The sequence below is a fragment of the Zonotrichia albicollis genome, chromosome 7 (assembly GCF_047830755.1).
Source record: "Zonotrichia albicollis isolate bZonAlb1 chromosome 7, bZonAlb1.hap1, whole genome shotgun sequence".
Classification (NCBI taxonomy): Eukaryota; Metazoa; Chordata; class Aves; order Passeriformes; family Passerellidae; genus Zonotrichia; species Zonotrichia albicollis.
The window spans coordinates 48,707,054-48,731,508 of NC_133825.1; the positions used below are offsets into that span (position 1 = coordinate 48,707,054).

The 24,455-nt window shown below is 45.9% G+C and overlaps 1 protein-coding gene across 5 annotated transcripts; it reads left to right on the forward strand.

The window, feature by feature from the left end:
- Positions 1–2,448: 2,448 nt before the first annotated feature.
- Positions 2,449–20,086, forward strand: MKI67 (marker of proliferation Ki-67). Of its 5 annotated transcripts, XM_074545408.1 has the most exons (17): positions 2,449–2,588; positions 3,396–3,509; positions 4,289–4,370; positions 4,471–4,586; positions 5,289–5,358; positions 5,914–5,992; positions 7,059–8,408; positions 8,697–8,935; positions 9,458–9,785; positions 11,488–11,603; positions 12,016–12,187; positions 12,274–12,408; positions 12,766–14,090; positions 14,932–15,004; positions 15,307–18,050; positions 18,117–18,189; positions 19,476–20,086. In XM_074545408.1, exons 2-17 carry the CDS (start codon positions 3,418–3,420, stop codon positions 19,607–19,609), a joined length of 7,128 nt encoding a protein of 2,375 aa, XP_074401509.1. In that variant the 5' UTR covers positions 2,449–2,588; positions 3,396–3,417; the 3' UTR covers positions 19,610–20,086. The 5 variants fall into 5 exon arrangements, with proteins under 5 accessions (XP_074401509.1, XP_074401506.1, XP_074401507.1 ...); XM_074545405.1 differs by having other exon boundaries at positions 15,307–18,189; XM_074545406.1 differs by having other exon boundaries at positions 5,929–5,992; positions 15,307–18,189.
- The last annotated feature ends 4,369 nt before the right edge of the window (positions 20,087–24,455 follow it).

Genomic DNA, 24,455 nt, shown 5'->3' on the forward strand with positions numbered 1-24,455 from the left:
AAGCACTGACTTTAATTTTCTCCTCATTTTTGGCAGTTGGCAGTTTTACTTCATGCTGGATTCAGGTGTATTTATCTAAATGAAATGTTTCCAAATTAACCTACCAGCTAATTTAAACCTTGGAGAAAATGTCTTTTTTGGATTTTTTTTTTCCCTCCTGTAAATCTACTTTGGTAAATATTTGTACAGATGCTGCTCTTGGAGACATTGAAAACCTTTGTTATAATTTGTGTTTTCCTCTAAATAATGCACATCACAAAAGCTGTGGCACCACTGTAAATCATGGCAGAAAATACAATTATTGCCACAGTGCAGGTGTGTTTATTTATTTGTGCCGCTTGATCACAGGTGGGCTGGCAGAGACTGCAATAAATTCAATTTCCAAGAGTTTTTCTGCCAGAAATTGTTTTTAGATACATCATGCAGGACTCCCAGGAAGGATTTTTTAATACCTGTTAATTAGCAATGATACCCAATTGCATACCAAATAGAATCCTGATTTTGGTATGGTTTATGTCTAAATTAAAGATTGTCCAGTATCACACAGGTATTGTAAAATGTTTTAATTGTAGTAGTAGTAGTAGTAATAATAATAATAGTAATAGTAATAGTAATAATAATAATAATAATAATAATAATAATAATAATATCTGAGCTAAATGAAAGGCCCACCAAAACTTATGAAATAGACTTCAAAGCCATTTATTTGAAAAAAATTACATTTAAAAAGCTCCTTACATCTGACTATATCACATCTAAAGTCATCACAGCACATAAAATAGTCTTTGAGGCAAGCTAGATAATAAAACAGGAGTAAAATCAAAAGTTCTGCTTTGTAAAAGATCTGAATAGTAGAATTTTATCCCCTGAAGCACAAAAGGCTGGGTGACCTTGTCCTGTATCCCCTTCCCAAGCATCAAACTTGGAATGAAGGTCACATTTCAGATCTCAATAATGCATTGTTGTTGTTGTTATTATTAATATTGTTTTTCTTCTGTCTTCAATCACAGAACAACACAGTGTTCATGTTGATTCTTGGCCTCACAGGTCCTCAAATTCCAGTCTCAGTAATGAATTCCTGTTTGGGAGCAGAGATGGGGATCAGCTTTATATCTAAATGAAGGTAACTAATTTGTGGATTAAAATGGACTTAAAATACTAATTTAACTTTTATTTCTGCTCACTTGCTCCCTTTATTCTTCTCCCCCTCACCTTTGTGATTAATAGTATTTTTTGTGGCTAGTACTATTTCAATCTGATCAAGCAGATGCTGAAATCACTTTATAAAGCCTAAGTGAAGCTGAATTGATATAAAGCGATTCTGGGTGTGTTTTATTGATTTGGGGAGGTGCAGATTTGGGACCACTGAGCTCCTTGCAAGTCCCCCTCCCTCAGAGAGGGGCTCGATAGGGCTGGACAGGTTCAGGTGCAGGTTTAGGTTCACATACAAATATAGATAAAGGTTCAGGTACTTGTTCATGTGCAGGTACAGGTGTAGCTATGGACAAGGGTTCAGCTACAGATACAGGTATGACCACAGGTATTTTTTTGGGTACAGATGCAGGTACAGGTGTAGGGACAGGTTCATGTACAGACTCAGGCACAGGCACAGATTCATATACAGGTATAGACACAGGTGCAGGTACAAGCACGGCTTCATGTATTGGCTCACATACAGGTACAGGTTCAGAATCAGACACAATTTCAAATTCAGGTACAGGTTCAGATAAAGGTAGAAGTTCACGTACGCATACAAGCACAGGTACAAGCACAGGCTTGGTCACTGATAGAGGTTCAGGAAAAGGTTCAAGTTGGGGCACAGATACAGCTCCAGGCACAGGTACAGATCGGGACACAGATTCAGGAGGGGACACAGGTACAGGTCAGGTACAAGCACAGGTTCGGTCACAGGTACAGGTACAGATCCAGGCACAGGTACAAGCACAAGTTCAGGAAGGGGCACAGGTATGGATCCAGGCACAGGTACAAGCACAGGAGCGATGCCAGCTCCTATTAATTTCTCCGTGCCGGTCCCGCCGTGAGGGACCGGCTGCTCCCGCCGCGGTTCCCGGGCAGCGCCAGAAGCGCGAGCGGCTCCGCGGGGCGGCGCCTCCGTTTGAACTCAAACCGCCCTCGCCGCTTCCCATTGGCTGCGCGGCGCGTCGCGCGCCGCCCCCTCCGCCAATTAGAAGCCACCGCGCTCCTTTTCGAATGTTCAACGGTCCTCTCGGTGCGTTCGTTTCTGCTTCCGCCGATCCGGTACGGGGTAAAGCTAAAAGAGTCCCTCTGTCCGGTACCGCTTGTCGCGGCCGGGCGGGCTCGGTGCTGTTCCGCCGCCATGGCTGCTGCCGGCAGGCGCGAGCGGTGGCGGCGGCTCCCAGTACATCCGTCTGCCCGGTTCCCGGGGGCTCTGTTTTGGTGCCTGGCGGAGGGATACAGCGGGGCGGAAGGGGGGGCGCAGTGCGAGGGCTCGGGGGCGGCGCGCGCGCGCGGGAAGGGCTCAGTCGGCGCCGCGCCGTGCCGGGAGCGCGCGTTGGACGCCGCCACACGGGGCCCCTCAGCGGCCGCCAGCGCTCCGGCTGACCCAGGTACGGGTGGGCCCGCGGGGAGGGGAGTAGGGCTGGGGGGATGCCGCGAGGAGGATTTGGGCTGCCTGACACCCCGCTTCGGTGACCACCTGCCCTCCCATGGTGGCCCCATGCCATGGCGGCTGTTGCCCTCTTCTCCCCCGGTGTTTACCTGTCCTGTGGCCGCCTGAAGCCCGTGCTTATCAGTTTCTGCTTCTGCAGCTCGTGTGGCTCGTTTGGCCTGTGGGCGCTGGTGGCTGCCGTGGGCAGGACCCCGAGTGTTTGCGTGCCCTAAAGCCTGAGGGACGGCCGGCTTCCCCTCCGAGTTGTGTCTTGTTATCAACCAGTGTTTTATCGCATGAAACCTACCTAAAAATTACTTGAGAACCTCTCTTTAACTGCGTTTAATTGCCTTGTTTTTACCTTGCTGCTTTCAAATGGAGTGTTAATAAAGGTGCTCCTTTGAGGATCGATTGTGGTAATAGTACTTATACATTAAATGTATATATATTTATACATTTGTATATATATATAACTATAAATATATACATACGTTTATGGGACGAAATCTGTGTTGCTCCTGAAGCTTTCCAAGGTTATGATGGGTAACAAAAGTCACCTGAATACCAACATTAGCCTGACAATTTATATAAATATATTCCTGATTTTTACACAGAAAAACACATATAAGCAGCACTGAGATTCTTCTGCCGTCCATTAGAAAATATCTCATCTCTGGTACAAAATAAAGCATAAACGTTTACATCAATTTTATCTCATAAAGATGCAAATCATAATTAGGAGGAGTAATCTGGGTGCTTTTTATAGGTAAGGTTCCTTACGTTCGACGATGCCACGCTATGGAACCATCGTTGTCATTAAAAGGAATGGGACTGATGGAATTGTTTTTCCTCTCACCTCAACTTCTTGTTTATTTGGAAGGTGAGAATTTGCTTGCGTACATTGAAAGAATGAGTGTTTTCCTGCAGATGATGTATTTTAATGCTTATTTACAAAAATAAACGTGTATATAAGAATGGTGTACAGAGGAGGGAAGGTGATACTGGACTAGGGTTGATGTAAGAGTAGAAAGTTGAACTTTATTTTATTGCTCCTTTTTGCCTTTCCTTGCCAGAAGTACTTTGATTGAATGATAGATTTTAAGTTTCTGGCCACAGGAAATCAGGGGAAGGGATTAAAGATGATGAGTGATAAGATGAACAGCAAGTCAAAAGCATTAGAGATTAGCTTCAGAAAAGGACAGAAAGGAGAAGTGTGTACATTTATAAACATGTTTTAACTCACTAATAACTTTTAAGAAGGTGGAAATTGTTCTGCAGGTGAGACCAAGGTCCAGTGACCTGTTGGCAGTCTCAAGTCAGAAATGTAAACCTGAGAGTGACTTTAACAGCTCATTTTGTGTGAAAATATTCCACAAGTTTCAGGAAGCTCTGGAGCAAGTGAATCCCACAGCACCAGCTGTGCTGTAGTTGTGTCTCAGCTTGTTGTGATCTGCTTTTTTCACTTTGGGTGTTTATCTGGTTCTCTGCTGCTGGAGCAGTGTCAGCTGCTATTTTTTAAATAGCAGTTTAAAAAGACTTTGGTAGTTAATTCTCTTTAAACGAGACACATCACGCTGCTGTACCATTGCTAACTGAAATATTGGGTGATGCCCTGCTTGTGGCAGTGTCTGTGTGGGACTGAAGCCGTGTTTCCCCCAGGAAATCGGAATGCGACATCCGCATGCGGCTGCCCTGGGTGTCCAACGAGCACTGCAGGATCCAGATCAACGAGAACAAGGAGGTGAGCTGCTGCTGCTGCTGCTGTGCTGAGCATGCCTGGAGTGCTGCAGCCCTGCAGGTCACTCATGCCTTGCTTTGCTTTGCTTTGCTTTGCTTTTCAGGCAGTCCTGACCAACCTGAGCTCGGTGAACCCCACGCAGCTGAACGGGGCTTGCATTGAGCAGCCGGTGCTGCTGAAGCACGGGGATGTGCTGACCATCATCGATCGCTCCTTCAGGTGGGTGCCAGCCTCTTCCCTTATTTCATTCTAGATAAGAAATACTGAAATTTCGTTCATATTTCCCTGTAAAATCTTACAGGGCTGTCGCAGGCATTTTGTCATAAAAATCTTTGAGATTTGTTCATCTTCTGGGAAGCTGAGGCTTCATAAGCAATGGTTATGGGCTGCTGTGAAATGCAGCAGGTGCCCCTGTGTTTGGCTCATGTTCTGTGTTTACAATTAAAGGCCAATCACAGGAGCAAACACAGACACAGAACTTTGTTATTCATTCTTTTCTATGCTATTCTTAAGTTAGCAACCTCTGCAACTTCTCTTTATTCTTTTTAGTATAGTAATAATGTGTTATATATCATCTATCAGTAAATCCAGCCTTCTGATCATCAGCCAGGATTCTCATCCACTTCTCTCACCTGAAGGCCTCATCAGGTCTCTGTAATATTGGGCTTCATCAGAAGGCAGGATTGCTGAAGTCAGCTTTTTATCACTTCTATTGCATGAAGCTAAATCAGTGAAGATAGAATTGTTTAGAGACATCATTCTTATTTTGTTTTAGGGTGAAATTTAAAATTGCTAAAGCCTTTCAAATGGAGATGTATGCCCTATTGGGAGGGGGCAACATTCCTAGGTCATTCCTCTTAATAATCAGAATTGAGTCATCAGTTATTTGACAAAATATGGTGTTTGAAAATATTTGTTCAGGTTTGAATATCCTCTGCAATCAACACCGAAAAGGAAACGTTCCAGGTCTCCAAAAGATGAAACTCTGCAGGTAACTTTGGGCTGTGGTTTTTTTCTTTACACACATATTGGTAGTAGTGACATGATTTTATATCTTCTTGTTCTGTTTTCTTATTAAAAGAAATTACGCTTTTCTTATTAAAAGTAACTTTCAGCCCTGAACTGCCCTTCTGTCTTCAAATACAAATCAACTCTTTCTAAGTTCTTTGAAAAATTTAGTAAATTTTAGTCAGAAATTTGTCACTGTTTGGTAATAGATAATTAATAATTCATGGTGTTACTAAGACAGAGCTATAAATCTGCCACTGGGTTTGGTAAGGGGAGGTTCAAGTGTTTTCATTCTTATTTGACAGCTCAGAATTTAAGTGATAAAACAACATTAAAACAACATGAACTTTTCCCATCTAGGGCCTCAAATGTATTGGCCAATGTTAAATATTGAAAAGTTCAAGGATTCAATTTGAATACTTTAAAGCTTGTTTAAGGACAGTGCATATTCTCCTATAAATAGTTTATTTCAATGTAGAATTGAAAGCTGAAGTATGAAATATTTGTTGCTCTGCTGTAATGTTGTACAAATTTACAGGTTCTTCATGTTCAGCAGGTGGCAGAAGTGGAATCATTACCCAAACAACCTCCAGGAGCTAAAAGTGTTGATGCTTCAGGTTGGTGCCTGTTTCATCAGGGCTTTGTTTGCTTTTGCATTTATTGTTGGCATTAGAATGAAACCACAGTTAAAAGAGGGGAGAAAAGGCATTTTAAAAAATGACTTTTCCAATCTGAGAGCACCTTGTGGTGTCAGTCATTATCTCATCATGTTTAAATACTGTGAATTCACCTTGGACATTCAAATTGAACTTGAACTGCTCTGCTGACCTACAGCTACACTGTTTTTCTTAGCCAATATGGCATTATCTCATGCATTCTTTCCTGATGAAAAATTGAAAAAGTATAATTTGAAGGTACACAGTAGATATTGAAATGTTTACAGGAACTGTTTCCTGTAGAACCAGAAAAATCCAGAGCTGCTAATTCTGGGTAATTGTAACCCATAGACTGCTTAAATGCCAGGATTTCACCTTCCCACCCTTCTTGTCTTAAATAATCCTGATTTTCAGAGAAGGCTCTTTATTATCATTTCTGACTGATTTTTTTGTCCCAATGCAAAAAGCCCCAGCTGCTTCCAGGTGTTCCATTTCAGTAGATCCTGTCACCAACATCTTTTCATAAAAATCCTTTCTTTAGGATTTTTTTTGTGGCCTCAGCAACAAAATGTAACCAATGGTTGTTTGCTGCTGGGGGGTGCCACAGGTGGATCTGGGATTGTGTTTGGATTTACTGACCACTCACAGCAGAGCTGGGTCTCACTCTGTGCTTTATTTATTTATTATAGCCCTTTGTTATTCATTCTTTTTCTATTCTTAGCTTAGCTAGTTTCTGAGAATTTTCCTTCTATTCCTTTTAGCATAGTAATAATGTAATATACATCATAAAATAATAAATCAAGCCTTCTGAACATGAGGTCAACATTCTCACCTCTCTCTTCACCCTGAAAAACCCTTGCAAGCTCTGTAACAAGATCCTGGCTGACAGGGAAAGTCTTTGCTGACCTGGATCTTCCCCCTTGGGAGGGAAAATAAGGAATTTTCAATCTGTATTGATGGAACTTTCATTTGTAGTTCTGCAATTTTAAAGTAACTCTGTTGTCTGTGTTTTTGTTTATCTACAAAGAAAGCAAAGCAAATGCTGAGTGTGAAGAAAAAAATGCCAATGAAGAGAAACAAACTCCAGAGAAAAATCTTCCTGAAGCTTTCCCTGTCAAACTCCAAACACCCAAATCTTCACAGAGAATACATCATGTTCTTAAAAAACAAAATGAAATGTCTCCCTTTAGTAAACTCTATGAAAAAGTGAAAAATGAGCTGAAAGTGGAAAAATCTCTGCAGAGGAGAAGTTCCTCTCAGCAAGCTGCAAAAGGAGACGCTGGGAGTGCTCCCATTCCATCCCAGAGTTGCCCTTTTGATCTGGGCAGCCTGGCTAAAAGAAGGGAATCAGGCAGGATGGAAAATATTGAAAAATGTGTAATTGTGAGAAGAGAAGAAGAAAACAGCCCAGGTTTTAAGCAGCTGTCAGCTGGGGGGAGAGCTGCCAGGAGGAGTTTTACCAGGAGCCCTCAAGGTCCTGTTTCACAGGAGGTGTCAGCAGAGAGCAGCCAGGGTGCATTGCAGGATCCCAAGGGATTGAACACACCAGGCAGTTGCAGAGGTGCTGCAGTTACCCCCAGGCCCAGCAGGGAGAGGCAGAGCAGCTCGCTGGTGCTGCTGGAGCAGTGCTCAATCGAGAGGTTTGAGTGCCCCCTTCAGAGGGCTGCTGCAATTCCGGCCGTGCTGGGCACACCCACGGCCACCAGGAGGAGCCCTCGCTCTGCAGGCACCCCTGGCACCCCTGGCACCCCAGGGCATGGGGCACTGAAGCTGGAGCCCCTTGCAGAGATGCCAGCTGCAGCGTGCACAATTGAGGACACACAGCTGCCTTTGCCAGAGGAGAAAAGCTTCAAGCAAAGACGCAACAGCAAACAACAAACACCAGGAAAACCTGCCCAGGAGGTGCTGAAAGAAATCTGGGATCAGGCAAACTTGGAGAACTCAGAGGTGGGATATTGTGAAACCCCTGCCCCCCTCTCTGATTCCAAGAGTCCCAGAAGAAGCAGCAGGGAAAGTAAAGAATTCTTGGGCAAAAGTGCCCATTCAGAGGCATTGGCTGCAGAGGGGATGTTGGCATCTCCTGCTGGTCAGACACCTGGGAGGAAAAGGGGGAGGCAGAGGAGCTCTGGAGGGCTGGCTGGAACAGCACTGGAGACAGACCCTGCTCAGGAGCAGCACAGCTCAGGCAGAAAGGCCTGGGCAGCTCCAGCAGAGCTGGCCATGGACAGGAGTCACCAACAGCAGGGTTTGGAAGCCACCAGTGCTGCAGGAGCTCAGAGAGCATCAGGCAAGAGATCTCCTGGAAGTGCTGAGCTGGGAGACACTGAGCCTGGCTCAGAACCCAAAACTTTGGGCCTCTTGCATGGAGGAGACTCAGGTAAATACACTGGATTCCCTGCTTGGTTTTTGTATGAGAGAAATTCTGTAGCATTCTCCTACTTGGGTAAAATGTACAACCAATTACTGACACTAATTGTAAAATATCATGGAGTTACATCTGACCTTAACAATACCCAGTATGTATAAAATATCCTGGATTTAATCTATTTCCCTTTAAGGTAAGTTTCTCTAGGTTTTGTTTCCAACTTTGAAATGCACAAGGAAAGGTTAAAATGCTGCCTTGCATTCTTGGATATCTAAAAATCATTTCAATTGTTCTTTTCAGGCAAGACAAAAAGAATCTCTCAGAAGAGGAAAAGTGGTGAAATGCTCCCTCAGACTTTGGGCAAAAGGAAGAGAGTGTCCTTTGGTGGCCATCTGAGCCCAGAACTCTTTGATAAAAGTTTGCCTCCCAACTCTCCCCTGAAGAGAGGAGCCCTCCCTGCCAGGAGGAGCTTCCCCCATGGAACCTCTCCTCGGGCTGTGCTCAAAAAGGCTCAGAGCTTGAAGCTCTTGTTAGATCAGGTAAATGTTCAGAGTAATCAAGCTGCTGAGTCCATTACTGTCATCAGAATTTAGAGATTCTATTATATATGTATTTATTAATTCAAAATTAGTAGTAACCCTTGTGTGGTGCGTGCTGGTGTCACTCATGAGTGTTTGGGGATGCTCAAAGAATCATCAGCTAAAACAGATTTATTAGAAAGTGAAAGTACAACCAAGGTCACTCTGCTACTTTGTGGATGGGTAAAACACACAAGGAAAAATCAGGCTAAAAGTTTAAAATCAATCAATCTGAAACTAAAATAGACATAAAAAGATGTAGTTGGTGGCTGAGGATGGATGAAGGGTAAGGATGGGAAAGGATGAGGATCAAAAGTAAGGTAAACCCTCCTGCCTAACTTAGTCCACACTTGATCAACAGTTTAGGAATCATTTGTCATTCCTGAAAAAGTAAAATCCAAATCTCAGGCAGGGTTTGCCTGCACTGATCACTTCATTAAAAAGAAGGAAAAATTCTTAATTTACTCTTTATTTTTTTCCTAGGAAGAGAAGTCGTCACCCACAGCTTGCCCAGCCCAGCATCCCCTGGGTGCCTCAGGCCCTGTGCCAGCCCCCAGAGCCCCTGTGGGCTCCCCATTCTCCATCTCCCAGCCCCCCACTCCCTGCCCAACCACAGAGGAGGATCCTGAGGGGGAGAGTGGTGCCCAGGGGAGGAGCCCCAGATCTGCTGCTGCTGCCCAGGATGGCACTGCCAGCTCTGCCAGAGGTGCCCAGCTGTGCCCAAAGGGCTCTGCCAGGAGGAGCAGGGGTGGGGCTGTGGCTGCCATCAGTGCCAAGAGGAGGAGCGGTGCCTCCAGTGCCAACTTAGTAGGTTGGTTTCAATAGTTAATTTTGAATATTCACACACAGGAACCACACTGGGAATGACTTGTTTTGTTATGCAGACACCACCAGGTAATTGGGGAATCTTGTGAAATCTGCTGGCCTTAATGGAAGTGTTGCATTTTCTCATTCATAAAGCAGATTTATTAAAGCATCTATAAATTCATTTAAAGACAAATATTAATGTTCAGAAGTTTTAAAATTAACATTCTCTTTGCAAGGTTATAGTCATGATCTTTAAAATCTGTCAGGTTCAAGTAGAGTTAAACTAAACCATGTTTATCACATCACTTTGGTTTTGAGAAACTTCACCTTTCATAGCAATGCAGCTTCACTTTGGTTATTTTGTGCCTTCTTTTTATACAAGGCTCACAAACTTAGCCCAGGAACTGGGCTGTATTTAACTGCTCCAAGTGGTACTTAAGTGATAGAAATAAAAACTAGGATCATAACTGGGTGTTATTTTCAAATCCTCAGAATTCCCAGTGTTGAGCCCTGATTGGAAATAGTTCTGACAGCACTGGAAACTGTAATAGGGGAGTTCTGGTTCTTCAGGTTTTGACTTTTGAATAAACTTTGAAGCAGGGTGTATTTGTCACCTGTTTTCATCAGTTAAATCAGTTTGACAAAGCCCAATTCCCCATTCACCCAGGAATTTTTATTACTTTATTATTCTGTCCATTTTAATGGCAGCAGAGCTCTTGACAAATACCAGTGGCATTCCATTTCTCACCACTCTGTATTGTGCTTTTTAATATCACTGCAGCAATTCCTGCTGTAATATGAAAAGAACATCACAGCTCTTAAAAATTTCAGCTCCAAAGTAAAACTGATCCCAGAGCTTTTTCAGGGAATTTCCTGGGTGCTTGGCATTTCCCCTGCATCCAGCACATCCTGGCAATGTCAGTTCTTTTTATTTACAGACTGACATAGCAATTCTGACAGGAGAATAACAGCATCCTTTTCTTGGATGGGAAAGGAGCAGCATTCCCCTTTTTATCTGTTTTAAAAAGTCTTTTTTTTTATATGATCCCTTTGCTCTGATAGCTTTTTTTCCTGAAGTGAACCAGGCAGGTGTCCAACACCTTCCAGCTCCATTGATTGCACAGCTGTAACTGGCTGCTCCCTCTGCTGGGTACAGAATGGTGCTGAGATGAACAGAACCTTGCTGTGGGAATTTTGGGAGTGTGTCACCAGGAGAAAGTGATACAAGAAAAATGATGGGAAGGCTGTGTAGATCTAAATTCAGGCTAAATAACTGAAATTCCTCAGGAAGATGGAAAAGAAACTTCACTTAGAAACAATTTCTCTTCTGTTAAATCTCAGCAGAGTAAAGCTCATCTATAATGAACGAGGCTGAAAAGCTCATGGCAAGTTCCTGTTGGGAAAAATGAGTTCCTTCCAAAAGGAACTGGGTCTGTTCAGCTGTAGGATCTGAGCTGTGTTTGTGTGAAGCTCATTGCTTTGGTGTGGAAACCTCACTGGGAACTTGGAGTCTCCTTCAACTTCAGCTGAAATTGGGTTTTCAAATTGAGAATATTTCAGAGAGCACTTCAGCTGTTACCAGATAATAACAACCAATTTCCTCTGCCAGACTGCAGAAAATGTGTTGGAATCATAAAAAAAAAATAATTGTGAACTTCTATTTACACAGCTGAGAGTTCAATTGGTTCTTTCTCCTTTTCTTCTAGTTGCAAAATCTTGGGCAGAAGTGGTAAAACTGGGAGTTGCAAGAGCACAGCCAAAGACTGCTAAAAGAACTGTCCATAAAGGAAGAGCCCTGAAGAGATTAAACCACCCACCCAAGGTATCCCTGTCTTTCTTGTGTTGCTTTGTTTTATTTTCTTGCATACCCACCAAACAGCTTGGGTGGATTTTGGCTGAGCCCTTGGTGTGATAGAAAATGGGAGTCGATGTCTCCCACAGCATGTGGGAAATGGAGATTGGCACAGAAATAATCCCAGAATTAACAGGGTTGGAAAAGACCTCAAAGATCTTGGAATCCAAGCTCTGATCCTAAAAATCAGGCAGGACCTGCCTTTCCTAAATAAACTCAGGCTGGCTGGACCTTCAGCCCTCACCCTGCAGCCTCTGGCACCTCCCAGTTACCCATGAGTGATGGAAAATTATGGAAGGAGCTTGGCCACCTCTTCCACCATCAGTGTTTCTTCAATAACTGTTTGGTTTGGTTTTGTTTTTTTTTTCTTTTCCCTCTGCAGACTCCAGAGAGGAAAATAAAAGGTCACTTCAGCACAGGTCATGCAGAGTCACCTGCCACCATAGTTGTAGGCAGAGCCTATTCCACCACAGTCAGGTCAGCTGGACACGTCCCCAAAGTGGTGAAAAATCCCAGGCTGAAGCTGAACATGGACATGGATGAAAGTTTCACAGGTGAGATCTCAAAGTGTTGCTTCATCTGCCTGCTGTGCAGTTCTTTTGTCAAAACCTCTGCTCATTTCCCCAAATGTCATTTCTAGGGGTGCCTGAAATGTTCCAAACCCCAAAAGCTCAGGGAGGACGAGCATTTCCTTTGGCTGCTGCTCAGAGTGCTGATGTCACACCCCCGTGGGCTGCAGGGGACATCTCTGACTTGCACACTCCTGAGGAGTCTGGTAGGTTTGGTATTTTAAAAAAAGAATATTGAGATATATTCTAGGTTAGGCAGACTTAACTGAGGTGAAGCATCCAGCAACCCCTGAGAGGAGCCATTGAGATTTATCAGGTTTTAAAATGTAGTTCCAGTTAGTTTCTGAGTAGGATATTTTATTATTCATTGTGTTTAGTGTGGAACTTCAGGCTGCTGATGAGCCATTAGACACTGAATGCCCAATGCACTGTTTGGATTTTGATTTCTAGAAGGGTTTATTTGAATTTGAATTGGATTTTTTTTTACTATACAGCAATTAAAATGCTTGGATTTTCTGCTTAATTTATTTTCCAAATGACATGAAGCCTACTGCTTATTTCAGGAGAGATGCTGGTGTCACCATTAAATAATTCAGATGCTTCAGAGCAGAAGCAGGAGAGCCCAGGCATATTCCACCTTCTGGGAGAGGAGTCATCTCCATCTGTGTGTGATGAAACTGCCACAAAAACTCCTGAAAAGAGAAAAGCTGTGCACAAAGATCCTGGGGATGGTCTGGCAGTAACTCCAGCAAAACCAGCAGCTCTGGGGAGATCAGCAGGGAAAAGGAGGACTCCAAAGCAGAAAGTGGAGCCAGCTGAGGTCATGTCAAGCAAAAGGAAGATTTTGAGGACCCCTGAGCAAAGGTCAGAAGCAGGAGAGGTTTTGTCAGGTATCAAGAGACTCATGAAGACCCCACGGCAGAAACCTGAGCCTGTAGAGGTTCTGTCAGGCATCAAACAGCTCTTGAAGACCCCAGATCAGAAATTGGAGCCTACAGAGGTTCTGTCAGGCATCAAACAGCTCTTGAAGACCCCGGATGAGAAGTTGGAGCCTGTAGAGGTTCTGTCAGGCATCAAACAACTCTTGAAGACCCCAAAGCAGAAGTTGGAGCCTGTAGAGGTTCTGTCAGGCATCAAACAACTCTTGAAGACCCCGGATGAGAAGTTGGAACCTGTAGAGGTTTTGTCAGGCACCAAGGAACTCTTGAAAACCCCAGATCAGAAATTGGAGCCTGCAGAGGTTCTTTCAGGCATCAAGCATCTCATGAAGACCCCAAAGCAGAAACTGCAGCCTGCAGAGGTTCTGCCAGACATCAAGCACCTCCTGAAAACCCCAAAGCAGAAGTTGGAGCCTGCAGAGGTTCTGCCAGACATCAAGCACCTCCTGAAAACCCCGAAGCAGAAGGTGGAGCCTGTGGAGGCTCTGTCAGGCCTCAGGCACCTGCTGAGGACCCCACGGCGGAAGGCAGAGCCACGGGAGGAGCTGGCAGGAATCAAGCAGCTCCTGAGCACCCCTCAGCAAGAGCTGGAAGCAGTCACAGATGGAATTGCCCTGAAAAGGTTGCTGGAGACTCCAGCAGAGAGCAGGGGAGCAGTGAAAGCTGTGGCAGCTGGGAGTGCAGGCAGGAGGAGCCCAAAGCTGAGATCGCAGCCCCTGCAGGACATGGTTGGCATCAGCCGCCTGTTCCACACACCAAAGGAGAAGGCACAGCCTGTGGAAAACACCTTTGGCATTCAGAGACTGATGAAGTCTCCTAAAGAGAAACATCAGCCAGTGGAGGATTTTGTGGGGCTGCAGAGGCTCCTGGCAGAGCCCAGGCAGAAATCTGATTCTGAAGTGGACTATGCTGGTGTGAGTGAAATGTTTGGTACCCCCGAGGAAATGAAGGTAAAATACTTCAGCTTTTGGAAAGGATGTTTTATTTAATCAATTTTTTTATCAAATTTATTTATTTAATGAAATATTTTAGATTTTGAAACTTGTGGTTGAAATGAATTTAGGCTTCCTAGTATGATACTTTCTATCTTGCAACATTTTATAGGGACAGCTGCATTTGTGTGTGTTAAAGTGCATTTATTTGAAAGGACCTGTCACAAATGAGTGTTTTAAGGGTGTTTAAGGATCATTAAAAACAGGCTTCATATTAAAGTGCTAAGGTGAATATAAAAGTGACATTCCCAGCATCTCATTCACCATTCCACACTGACCATTGCAGGCAGAAGGGAAGTTCTGCAGTCAGTGGGTCAGGGTTGGTGATGTCTGTGCCCAGCCTGGTTTGTTCTGCTGCTGCTTTTTATTGGGAGAAGAATCTTGATCTTCAGTGCAGATGTGCTGGCATCACTGCCACTATCATTTCCTGAAAAAATTATTTTAATTCTCACATTCCATAGGTGAAATGCTGAGTACCCCTGGGCTCAGAACTACAATAAAACAATACAGAACACTCAAATCTTCAATACCCCAAATTCCCTTTGAGCACTGATTCAGGCACTTCTCAGCCTCTCCACAGTGCAGTCTTTCACTTGAGATGGCAAGAATGGAATTTGTTATCTTTGTGGGTTTATATCAGATAAATGGATGCATTTATAAGACTAATTGATTTAATTTGTAAAGAAAAGGGTTTCACAAGCATTTTTATAAACACTGCTGTACATTCATCTGGTATTGGTTGGCTCCAAGTTCTTGTCCTGTCAGACACACATTTATTGGGTTTTTTTTATTCCTTTAGGTCAGATCAGTAAATGCTATGGATTCTCAGGGAGAAATTTCACCTCCTGGTTCTAATTCCAGTCATAAACATGGTAAGGACAAATATTTTGCTTAGAGGAATAATGAATATATAAAACCATGAATGTTACCATGAAATTCAAATGTTGTTCAAACCTCTCTCAGTGAGCCCAGATATTTTTTTCCCTTTGACCTATTCATATAAATTAAACAACTTCAGTCAGAAGCCTGGCCTTTAATCTAGGTTAAATATTTCTTTATTTATTGTATGATTTGTTTGAGCAAGATGCTTCTGCAAAGGCAATGGGAATACACAGATCCTTTGATGTGGCACAGGAATGTCTAATTTTTGTTTGTGCTCTTTGCCCTGCTCTAGAAGAGAAAGGAGAAGTTTGCCCAGGTGCAGATTGCCAAGAGAAGGACTCAGCTGGGGAAGAGCAGCCTGCCCAGAGAGGCAGAAGGGCCAGGAGGGCTGGAAATGGTGGCAGCTCCAAGGAGGTGCCAAGCCCTGACAGCCAGGAGGAGATGGGAGTGATCACACCTGGAAACAAGGGAAGAGCAAGGAGGACAAGGCCTTGCTTACAAGGAGTTGTTCCCAAGTGCCCTGATCAGGAAGGGATTGATGTTGTTTCATCTGTGGAACCACCTGGAGCTGTTCAGAGAGCAGGGAGAGGTAAAAGGAAAGAGCTGAAGGAGTTAAAACCTCCAAATGAACACCTGGAGTCGTGTGTGGAAGATTCCTCAGTGCTACAAAAAGCACCTGCAGATACCAAACAGAGTTTGCAGGAGGGTGGCACCAGTGAGGCTGAAGGTGACCCAGGCACCAAGACAGGAACTGGAAAGGCTCAGAGTGAAATGTGGCAGCTGCAGACAGGTTTGAATAACCCTGAGAGCAAAGCTGAGGACAGTGGGGAAGGGCTCCTGTCACCGAGGAGGAGGCACAGAGGAATGGGGAACACAGAACCAGGGATTGCTCCAAGGAGAGGGACACGGGCAAGGAATGACCAAGGGAAAGCAGCTTCTCCAGGAGACCCTCATGGAACAAGCAGGAAGCTTCGTAAAGACCCCTCCCCAAAGGTTTCACAAAAACAGGAGCAGGCTTGGGACAAAGCTCCTGAGGCTGTCACAGCACAAGAATCTGAAAATGGCACTCAACTTGAACTAGAGGCAACAGAGAGAAGAGTGAAGTCTCTTAGAAGTACAAGAAACAGAAAGCACTCAGCTGAAATCAAAGTAGACACTGCTGGGGTCGCACTTGAAAATACACAAAACATTCAGAAAACTGAGGAAACATCAAGTGAAACTGATGCTGAAGCACAATCCCATGTGAAAAATAAGCTGAAAGGATCTCAGGGATATGAAACAGGAAATGCTCAGGAAAATACAACAGAGGCAGCTCGAAGATTAAAGGCAGAGTCACCTTCTGCAGAGACAAACCAAATGCCAGCCAGTGCTCAGAACGTGGAAGCAAACAGGGCTAGAACCAGGAGAGGCAAAAAAGACTCTTTGGAGCAAAAAACTGAGGAATTTCCTGAAAATGTGAACGGCCTAAAACCAATTGCTCCCAAATGTGAGTCAGAAGTGGCTGAGTGTTGTCTGCAGGATGCTGTGGGCCCTGTGTGTGGCAGTGCAGCCCCGGGCAGGGAGGGGCAGCCCAGCCCAGGTGCTGCTGACAGGGCCAGTCCTGCTCTGGGCACTCACAGGAGGACCAGGAACGAACGGGGAATCCTTAAAGCAAAGCAAACTGAAACCCTGCAGGGCAATCCAGCACAAAATAATGCAGTGCTGCCTAGAAGAGGAAGAGGTAAAAAAGTTAATTTTCAGCTTGAAGAAAGCAGTTCCAAAGCAATTGAAGGAAAAAGTTTACCTGAGAGTGATGAAGGGGTGACTGACAAAGATAATCCATGTGAGAGTTCCGAAATTCCTCCTTCACTGGGAAGGAGGAGCAGGAGAAAACAACATGATTCCATCCCACAGAAAGCTAGTCCTGCCTTTGTGGAAAAAGCAGCATCAAGTGCAGATGCCAGGCAAGCTGAGGCAGGATCAGCGCTGGGAGCACAGGACACGGCCCCGAGGCGGGGCCGGAGCCGCAGGGCGGCCGCAGCCTCAGCCAGCACATCCCCCTCAGTCAGAGCCAGGCAGGGGCTGCTCCTGCAGGGCACTGCCAAACAGGTGCCACTGAGAGAGGAGCAAAATCCAGCTCTGGGCAAGAAAACTCTGAATGCACCAGCAAGGGACAGAAGGAAAAAGACGGATCCAGCAGCAGAGGCAGGTAGTGCAACTCCTCGTGCCTTGTCAGAGACTCAAGGTGAAGGTACTCAGGAAGACCAAAGTGTGCCTTTGGAAGCAGGGTCCTGTGCCAAGGAGAAGGCACCAGGAAGGGGCAGAAGGAAAGAAGCTGCTCTGGCATCACACACAAGCAATTCCATCTCTCTGCGAGGGAAGCGCAGGTTGCCCGCAGGTGATGGAGAAGCAGCTCCCAAAGAAGAGCAGGATGTTCCCTTAGAAACTTGTGATCCATCTGGAAAGGAAAATCCACTGAGAAGAAGCAGGAGGAAGGAAATTGCCCCCTTGGTAGAAGCCAAGAGTTCTGTTCAGGGAAACCAGGTCCTGTCAAAACAAAGTGGTAGGAAAAATAACAGTAGGGAAGTTAAACAGAGTTTGGACAGTTCTTCCCAAGAAAATACAGAGCTTGTAAAAGAGAGCTCGAGGCAAGCAGCCACTCCACTGCCTCCTACTCCCACCTCACTGCAGGGTTTGCCAGAAGATGGTAAGGACAGAATTCCTGAAGAAAAAAGTAAAGTTTTAGACATAGCTCCACCTGCAAAAGAAAATCCATCAAGAGTGAGCAGGAAGAAAACAACTTCTTCCACTTCTGAAGAAACAATTTCCACTTCTCTCAGGGGAAAACCCAACCTGCCCAGAGGCAGAGCTCAGAAGAGGGCTCTTCAAGAAAGTGAAGATGCATCTGCAGAAGATGACCCATGCCAGGGGAGAACAAGGCAGCTGAGAGGCAACAGGAGGAAGGTGGAGGTGTCAGAGGCAGCTGCTCCTGCTGCTCCCCACAGAAGCAGTGACTTGGCAGGCAATGGCAGCGCTCTGGGAGCTCAGCATTTGAGTGCAGCTCCCACTGGTTCTGGAGAGGATCAGCCAGGACAGGGCCAGGAGGGCGCCCCTGCTCCCCAGGCAGCTCCCACCTCTGGCAGGAGGAGGCGCCAGCAGCCAGCAGAGGATGTGCCAGCCAAGAAACTGAAACCAGGTGAGGCAAGGCTTGTCTTTCTCTGTAAGCTTGGCTGAGTTTGTGATGGAAAAGCTCCCAGCTCCCTCAGCTGCTCCTGGGGCTCTCCCAGCCCCATTCCTGTGGGATCTCAGCACCTCAGGACTGAGGTGTCACCGAGACCACCCTTGGGGGGCTCGGGAGTCCTGGAATATTCCAGAAGTGTCTGGTGGCTGGACTTTGATCCTACACAGGAGACGACACCTGTATGAGGATAGGAGGGTTTCACTGGGGTGAATGGTGAAGGGATCAGTTAATTAGAGAGTGAGACACAGGGTTTAGGATTTCTGTACAGGGGGGTTTAGAGAAGTAAGATGGAGGAATTGGGGCGTGTCCTGTCCTTCTTCTTCTTCTTCTTCTCCTCCATCTTCTGTGGTGATGGTGGCACTTTGGGATTGGTCATTACTAAAAGTGCACCGGACAATAAGAATAAAAGGTATTGGGGAAAAATGATAAATATTGTACACGTAACCATGGGTATAAAGATAGGTGACTGTCCAGAGGACAGCACAGTGTGCTCATGGCTGGCTGCTGAGCAGAGCTCTGTCGGGCCGAGAGAAAATCTTTTAGATAAACAATTAATAAACACCGAGACCAAGAAAAGAACTGAAGCCTCTTCTCGTCCTGGGCTGTCCCAAGGCCACCCCGGGCCTTTCCAGGCCCTCCAAACAGCCGAAAACTGGACACTGTCCCTTCCCTGCTCACTGCCCAGCCCCTCCTGAGCTGAGGGACCCAAACTGGGCCCAGCCTGAGCAGGGACAGTCCCTGCCCTGTCCCTGCCCTGTCCAGCTGCCACCTAAAATATGCCCTGGAGTTTTCAGCTTAACCTAAAAACTCCCAATTAGAAAATATGATCAAATGAGTGCCTTGAAGGAGAAATGGCAGCAGCTCTGTAGTGCTACAGCAAGGAATTGCTGCCATAACACTTGCCCTGTTTTTATTTTTGCAGGACTTTGGTGTTGGTTCTGTTTTAGTTTCACATATCAGTGGAAGGAATTTTAGCTAAAATGGCAGCTAATTGGTTTTGGTGCTCTCATTAATGTTAACCTACTTTCAGAAATAGCTGTGACTCCTCAGGGATCCAACTGAAGGATATTGGATGTGCAAAGTGTGGGGTTGGTATCTGGTTTGTTGAATTCAGAGCTGTCATCTTTGCACTGTTGTCATTGGGGACAATTCTTTGCCAAACAATGGAGGTGAAGATGGAATTTTGTGGGGAATGTTTGATGGATGATACAAATTGACATTTTTGTTCCTTGTGCAAATAGGGAATGATGAAAATGGGTCTCTCCAAAGAGGAAGAAGAAACAAAAGTAAACCTGGAGAAGAGGATGCAAGGGCAGCTCAGAGCACTGCAGGGATGGAGAGGAGGACAAGATCCAGCACAAGAACAAGGAAATAGCCTAAGAGTCCCAGAACCAGTTTTTAAATCAATTCAGTAATTCCAATTACAGGATTTTTTAATGTGAATTGATTTGCACTCTGATTTTAAGCTAAGACTTTTGGTAATTCCATGGTTGCTTTGCAAAATATATTTCTTAATGTGCCTACAGATAGACAGTAGATATTTCCTTATAGCTTTGCCAATATGTGGTGGTTCCTAAACCATGGGGTGCTTGTGCAAAGCTGCAAACATAAATTCCATTTTGTTTACCAGTGTTTCTGCCCTTTTTCCTGTTGATCAGTACAACAATCAGGAAGCTAAACCTATTTTCTGCTGAAATTTTCCTATGCTTAAATTTTATTTTTCGTTGGAGTTCTGTAAATATTCTTTAAAAAAAAAACCAGTTGTATTAGCAGAAGTATTATGCTAAATTTTAATAAGTTTTTTTAAAAAAATTCAATTTGTATTGAAAAGTGCAGGTTCTGAAGTCATTAAACTTGTAAACAGTTTGGTGCTTGTGTGGTTTTTTGGTTTTTTAAGAATGCATAAGAATAATTGCTGCTGTCTTATGAGTTCATTTCTAAGGTTCATCCTCTGATTGATGTGGTTTGCAGACAGAATTTTTAGGACTTTTTACAGATAATTTGTCTTCGAGGCTGGGGACTTCTGAAATGCAGAAACAGAGAAAATTCAGCCTGGACATCAAAGTTGTGTGCAGTTTTTAGACCTGATTTCAAATCCTCTGTTGATGTGGTGTGTGAGGAGCTGGGGATGGTTCTGCAGCAGAGCAGCTGGAACTGGAATTGTTCAGGTTGGAAAAGACCCTAAAACTCCAAACCTCAAAACTGATAAAATAATATGATTTTTTTTTATTTAGGTTGGATTTTTTTTGTCTGTTTTTTATCATGTGGAATGTGCTGTACTGATATCCACAGAGGGTTTTTATTGAATTATAATGCACTTTTTTAAAAAATGATTTTATTCTAGTGTGAAAATTCCAGTCTGTCCATACATCCAGGGTTGCTCCATCCCAGGAGCAGAATCTGCTGCTTTCCCTTGAGCCTCACATGGTTAAATATGAGAACTGGAATATTCTGTGGTGAGAGGGTCTTTTTGGTTTAGTTTGGGTTTTTTGTGTTTTTTTTTTAACCCTGTTTCCCAAACATGACATTCCTAAAACTTTAACCCTGAAATCTCAGAGGAAAGCAAAATGTTACCATCTCCCCTAAATTCAAAACTGTCTCCTTTGTATAAGCAATGCCATGGTTGGGAAATACAGGGATGCACAGGAATATTTTTCTGGATTTAAGAAGTTTGGGGTTTTTTTTCTCCAGTCACTCAGATCAGATTTGAGTTTTGTCCTAATTCAGATTTAACAAAGCTTGGATTAAATGCCTCAGTTCTCCTCCACAGCTGGGGCTTCTCCCCAGGATGGAATTTGTGGATAAACTAAATTTAAATAACATCTCCTGAAGTAAATTCTCCTTCTCTGGTACTCAAAAATCAGAATTGTCTCCTCTCATTGCCACTTTCCCAGGTGCCTCACTGGAGCTGGTGTTGGGTCTGAGCAGGAATCCTGGGCAGAGGCTGCTCTGAGGTGGGCAGAGCTTCTCCAGGAATTTATCCTACTGCTTTGTGGGAATTAGAGATCTCCCTGAGGAATTCATCCCTTGATTTGCAGGAATGGGAGAGATCTCCAGATGCAGAGCCAGTTTCTGTCATGCCAGGAGCACACCCACATCCTGTGGAGATCTGTGCAAGGCCAGATGTGTTTGGTGGAGATGGACGAGGTAGGATGGGAATTCCCAAAGCAAAGGTTCACTTGAGGAAGTCTCAGAAAGTGTTGTTGTTGTTGTTGTGTCATGTTGATTCAAATTTGATAAAGATGTATTTCATTTTATAGGCAGCTCCACTCTGAAAATCTGAAACTGCAAATCTACCTCAAGGTAGTTAATTCTGAGGGAGAGCTGAGACAAATCTTTTACCTGAGGGGTCAGTCAAACAAATCAAAAGAATGCAAGAAGCTCTTTTGCTGCTTCTGCTGCCAACAGCATCCACGCCAGAATGCCCTCCAATGCTGTGATCCGTATGATGTCCTCTCCTTGTTGCTGCGCTTCATCTGAAATCTCTTCATCTTCACGAAATCCCGAAGTTGAAGGACAATCCATTTGCTGCGTTGTCATTGTTTTCTTAGATGTTGTTGTTTTCTTTTTATACGTTGTTGGCAAAAATGGCTGCATTGTTGCGGTCTCGCCACGAGATGGCGCTGTGGCTCCCCCGAACAGAGCCAGCACCCCGGGCACTTCGGTCATCCCCCCACAGGGTGGCGCTGTCACCGGGCCGGACAACCGTGATGGCGGCACGAACTCCACTGCCCCTCGTTCGGCAGAGTGCCGCGTCCGCGATCTTGTTTGGCTGCGACTTCTGATTGAGCTGACAATGGAGCTTGAATACGTGAACGTCTCCCCTGGATGGAAGAGGCTTGGGCCCCAGGGTTTGGACTGAAGGCACCGGGAGCGGAGAGGGGGTGGAGCCCCGGGATGTGGAGCCCCGAGCGCGGCCCCTCCTCCCCGAGACGTCACAGGGGATCGGGCCCGCCTCCCGCCGCGCTCTGCTTTCCGCGCATGCGTGCTTTCGGAAACGCCCCCCCCGTCTCCTCCGAGCTGACGTCACTGTCTCCGTCCCGTCCCGCCTCCGAAGTCTCCTCCGTACGATCTGTTCCCGACTCTCTCTCCTCCTCTGGCGCTGTATCCCCGCCTCCCACCGGTGCGCGCACCCGGGCCCGCTCAGCGATACGAGCCGATCTCCGCGTCCCGACTTCCGGGTTTGACGTCACAACTGCGCGTCCCCTGCGTGTCCCTACGGCAGCCGATTGGAGCTGTGTAACCGCCCCTGTCTCGCTGTCCGTGTCTGACGCTGCCGCGTCGGTCTGAGAGTCATCCCCCGGAGTCCCGCGAGCCTTGCCTCTCGCACGCGTTGTTGGCGCCGTGCCGGCTGAGGCAGCCGCCGCTCCCGGCGCTGCGCCCGTAAAAGCCGCACCAGAACCCGCGTCCCTCATCGCCTCCACGCGCCCGCGCCCCGCCAGCCCGCACCGCCGCGAGAAAGCGCTTCCCCCTCCCCTCCTGTCCCCCTTGGACCCCCCTTCCGACCCCGCCGCTTGTCCCGTCCCGTCTCCCCCCTGGCCCCTGGCGAGTGGAAGGGCGCGCCCCTAAGGAGCGACCCGCGTCCTCGGTCTCGCTGGGAGAAAACCTCAACTCGTCTGGGAGTGGGATGGTGTCATCTGTGCCTGAGTCGGAGCCTGAAGCCCCTGCACTCTCTGCGGTTTCAGGGCGTTTTGGAGATCTCTTGGGTTTTCGGGGTGGTGGGACCGGAGGCAATGACATTGCTCCCGTTCCTCGAGAGCTTTTCCCCCCGACTAACTGGGATCGGAGCCAATCTCCGTTTCGAGCCTTGCTCACCTCCCTCCGCCCCTGTGGGATTTGCAACAAGTTGTTGCCTCGCCAATCTTTTTGACTGCACTGAGGTAGCTTCTAACATAATTCTTGCCGGAGACAGCAATTTCAAGGCAGTCTCATCCTTTTTCGTGGCTAAGAGATAAAGGTGTCTATTAATTTCTTGCCAAAACCCCACTTCAAACAACAGACGCGTCTCCGAAAGCGGGTAATTGAGTCTTGCGGCGAGGGTTTATCTGGCCTGGGATGGGTCCGGCTCGCAGAGGGCAGGCCGACACCCCGCTGCAATCAGCGAGCACCCCTGGGCGTGTGAGGGCCTCGGGCTGTGCTCGCCTGCGCACCCATCTCACCGCCAGTGCGACCGTGAATAAGGAGCTGGCCTCTCCATGGGGTTGAGTCCGGTTTAATGAACGATCCAAGATGACATCCAAGGACAGGCCCTAAGGAAAAACCCCAAGGAGAGCCCAAGCAATGGGGGAGAAACAAGGTTATAAAGGGAGTGGGTGTACAAAGGAGGGGTTGACACGGAACCAATCAGGAAGGGTGCAGGGATGAACTTAACATAACTGATGTAAAGGGGAATCCAGTGAATACAAAGTAGAGGAGGGGCCCCACAGACAACCACAACCCCCAGAGACTCTGGAAAGTTGGGAGGAGTGGGGCATGATTGACTGGGCCCAGGGAGGGGAGAAAGTCTACATTTAAGGAAATAAAGGGGGAGGAGGCATTATATAACGTAACTGACAATTTATGCCAATAGCGAGAAAACTGGGAAGGGCAGAACCATTTGCAAACATAGGGGGGAACAACACAAAATGGGGGAGCTATACAATACACTTAACAAACACACTACTACACTTAACAAACACACTACTACACTTAACAAACACACTACTACAGGTCTGCAGGGCTTCAGGCTTGTCCCCCTTGTTGGGGTGGCCCACCCAGGAATGCCAAATGACGGCTCCAGCTGTTCATCCCTGCACGGTCACACACAGGATGGCCTTGGGACAGCCCACACTCCAAAGGACGAACCTGCACTCTTCAGATTTTCAGTCTTCGATATTGTTTGTTATTTCTTACCTACACAATTTTCTTCCAGCCTGACAGAGGTGTGACCAGCAAGGCAGCCAAGGGCGCTCTGACCTCCCACTGGGCAGTAGTCTATTTTTATACTAAAAACTACCTACAATATATTTACCTTTCACTCATATTAGCAAGTCCACCTTCACCAAGAACCAATCCCAAAGTGCCAACATCACCACAGAGAATGGATGACAAGAAGAAGAAAGAAGAAGGACAAGACATGCCCTGATCACTCCCATCTTGTCTCCATAACCCCTCTGTACCAAAATCCCAAAATCTGTATTTCCACCCTGTGAATACTTCATTCTTACACCACTTATCCCCAG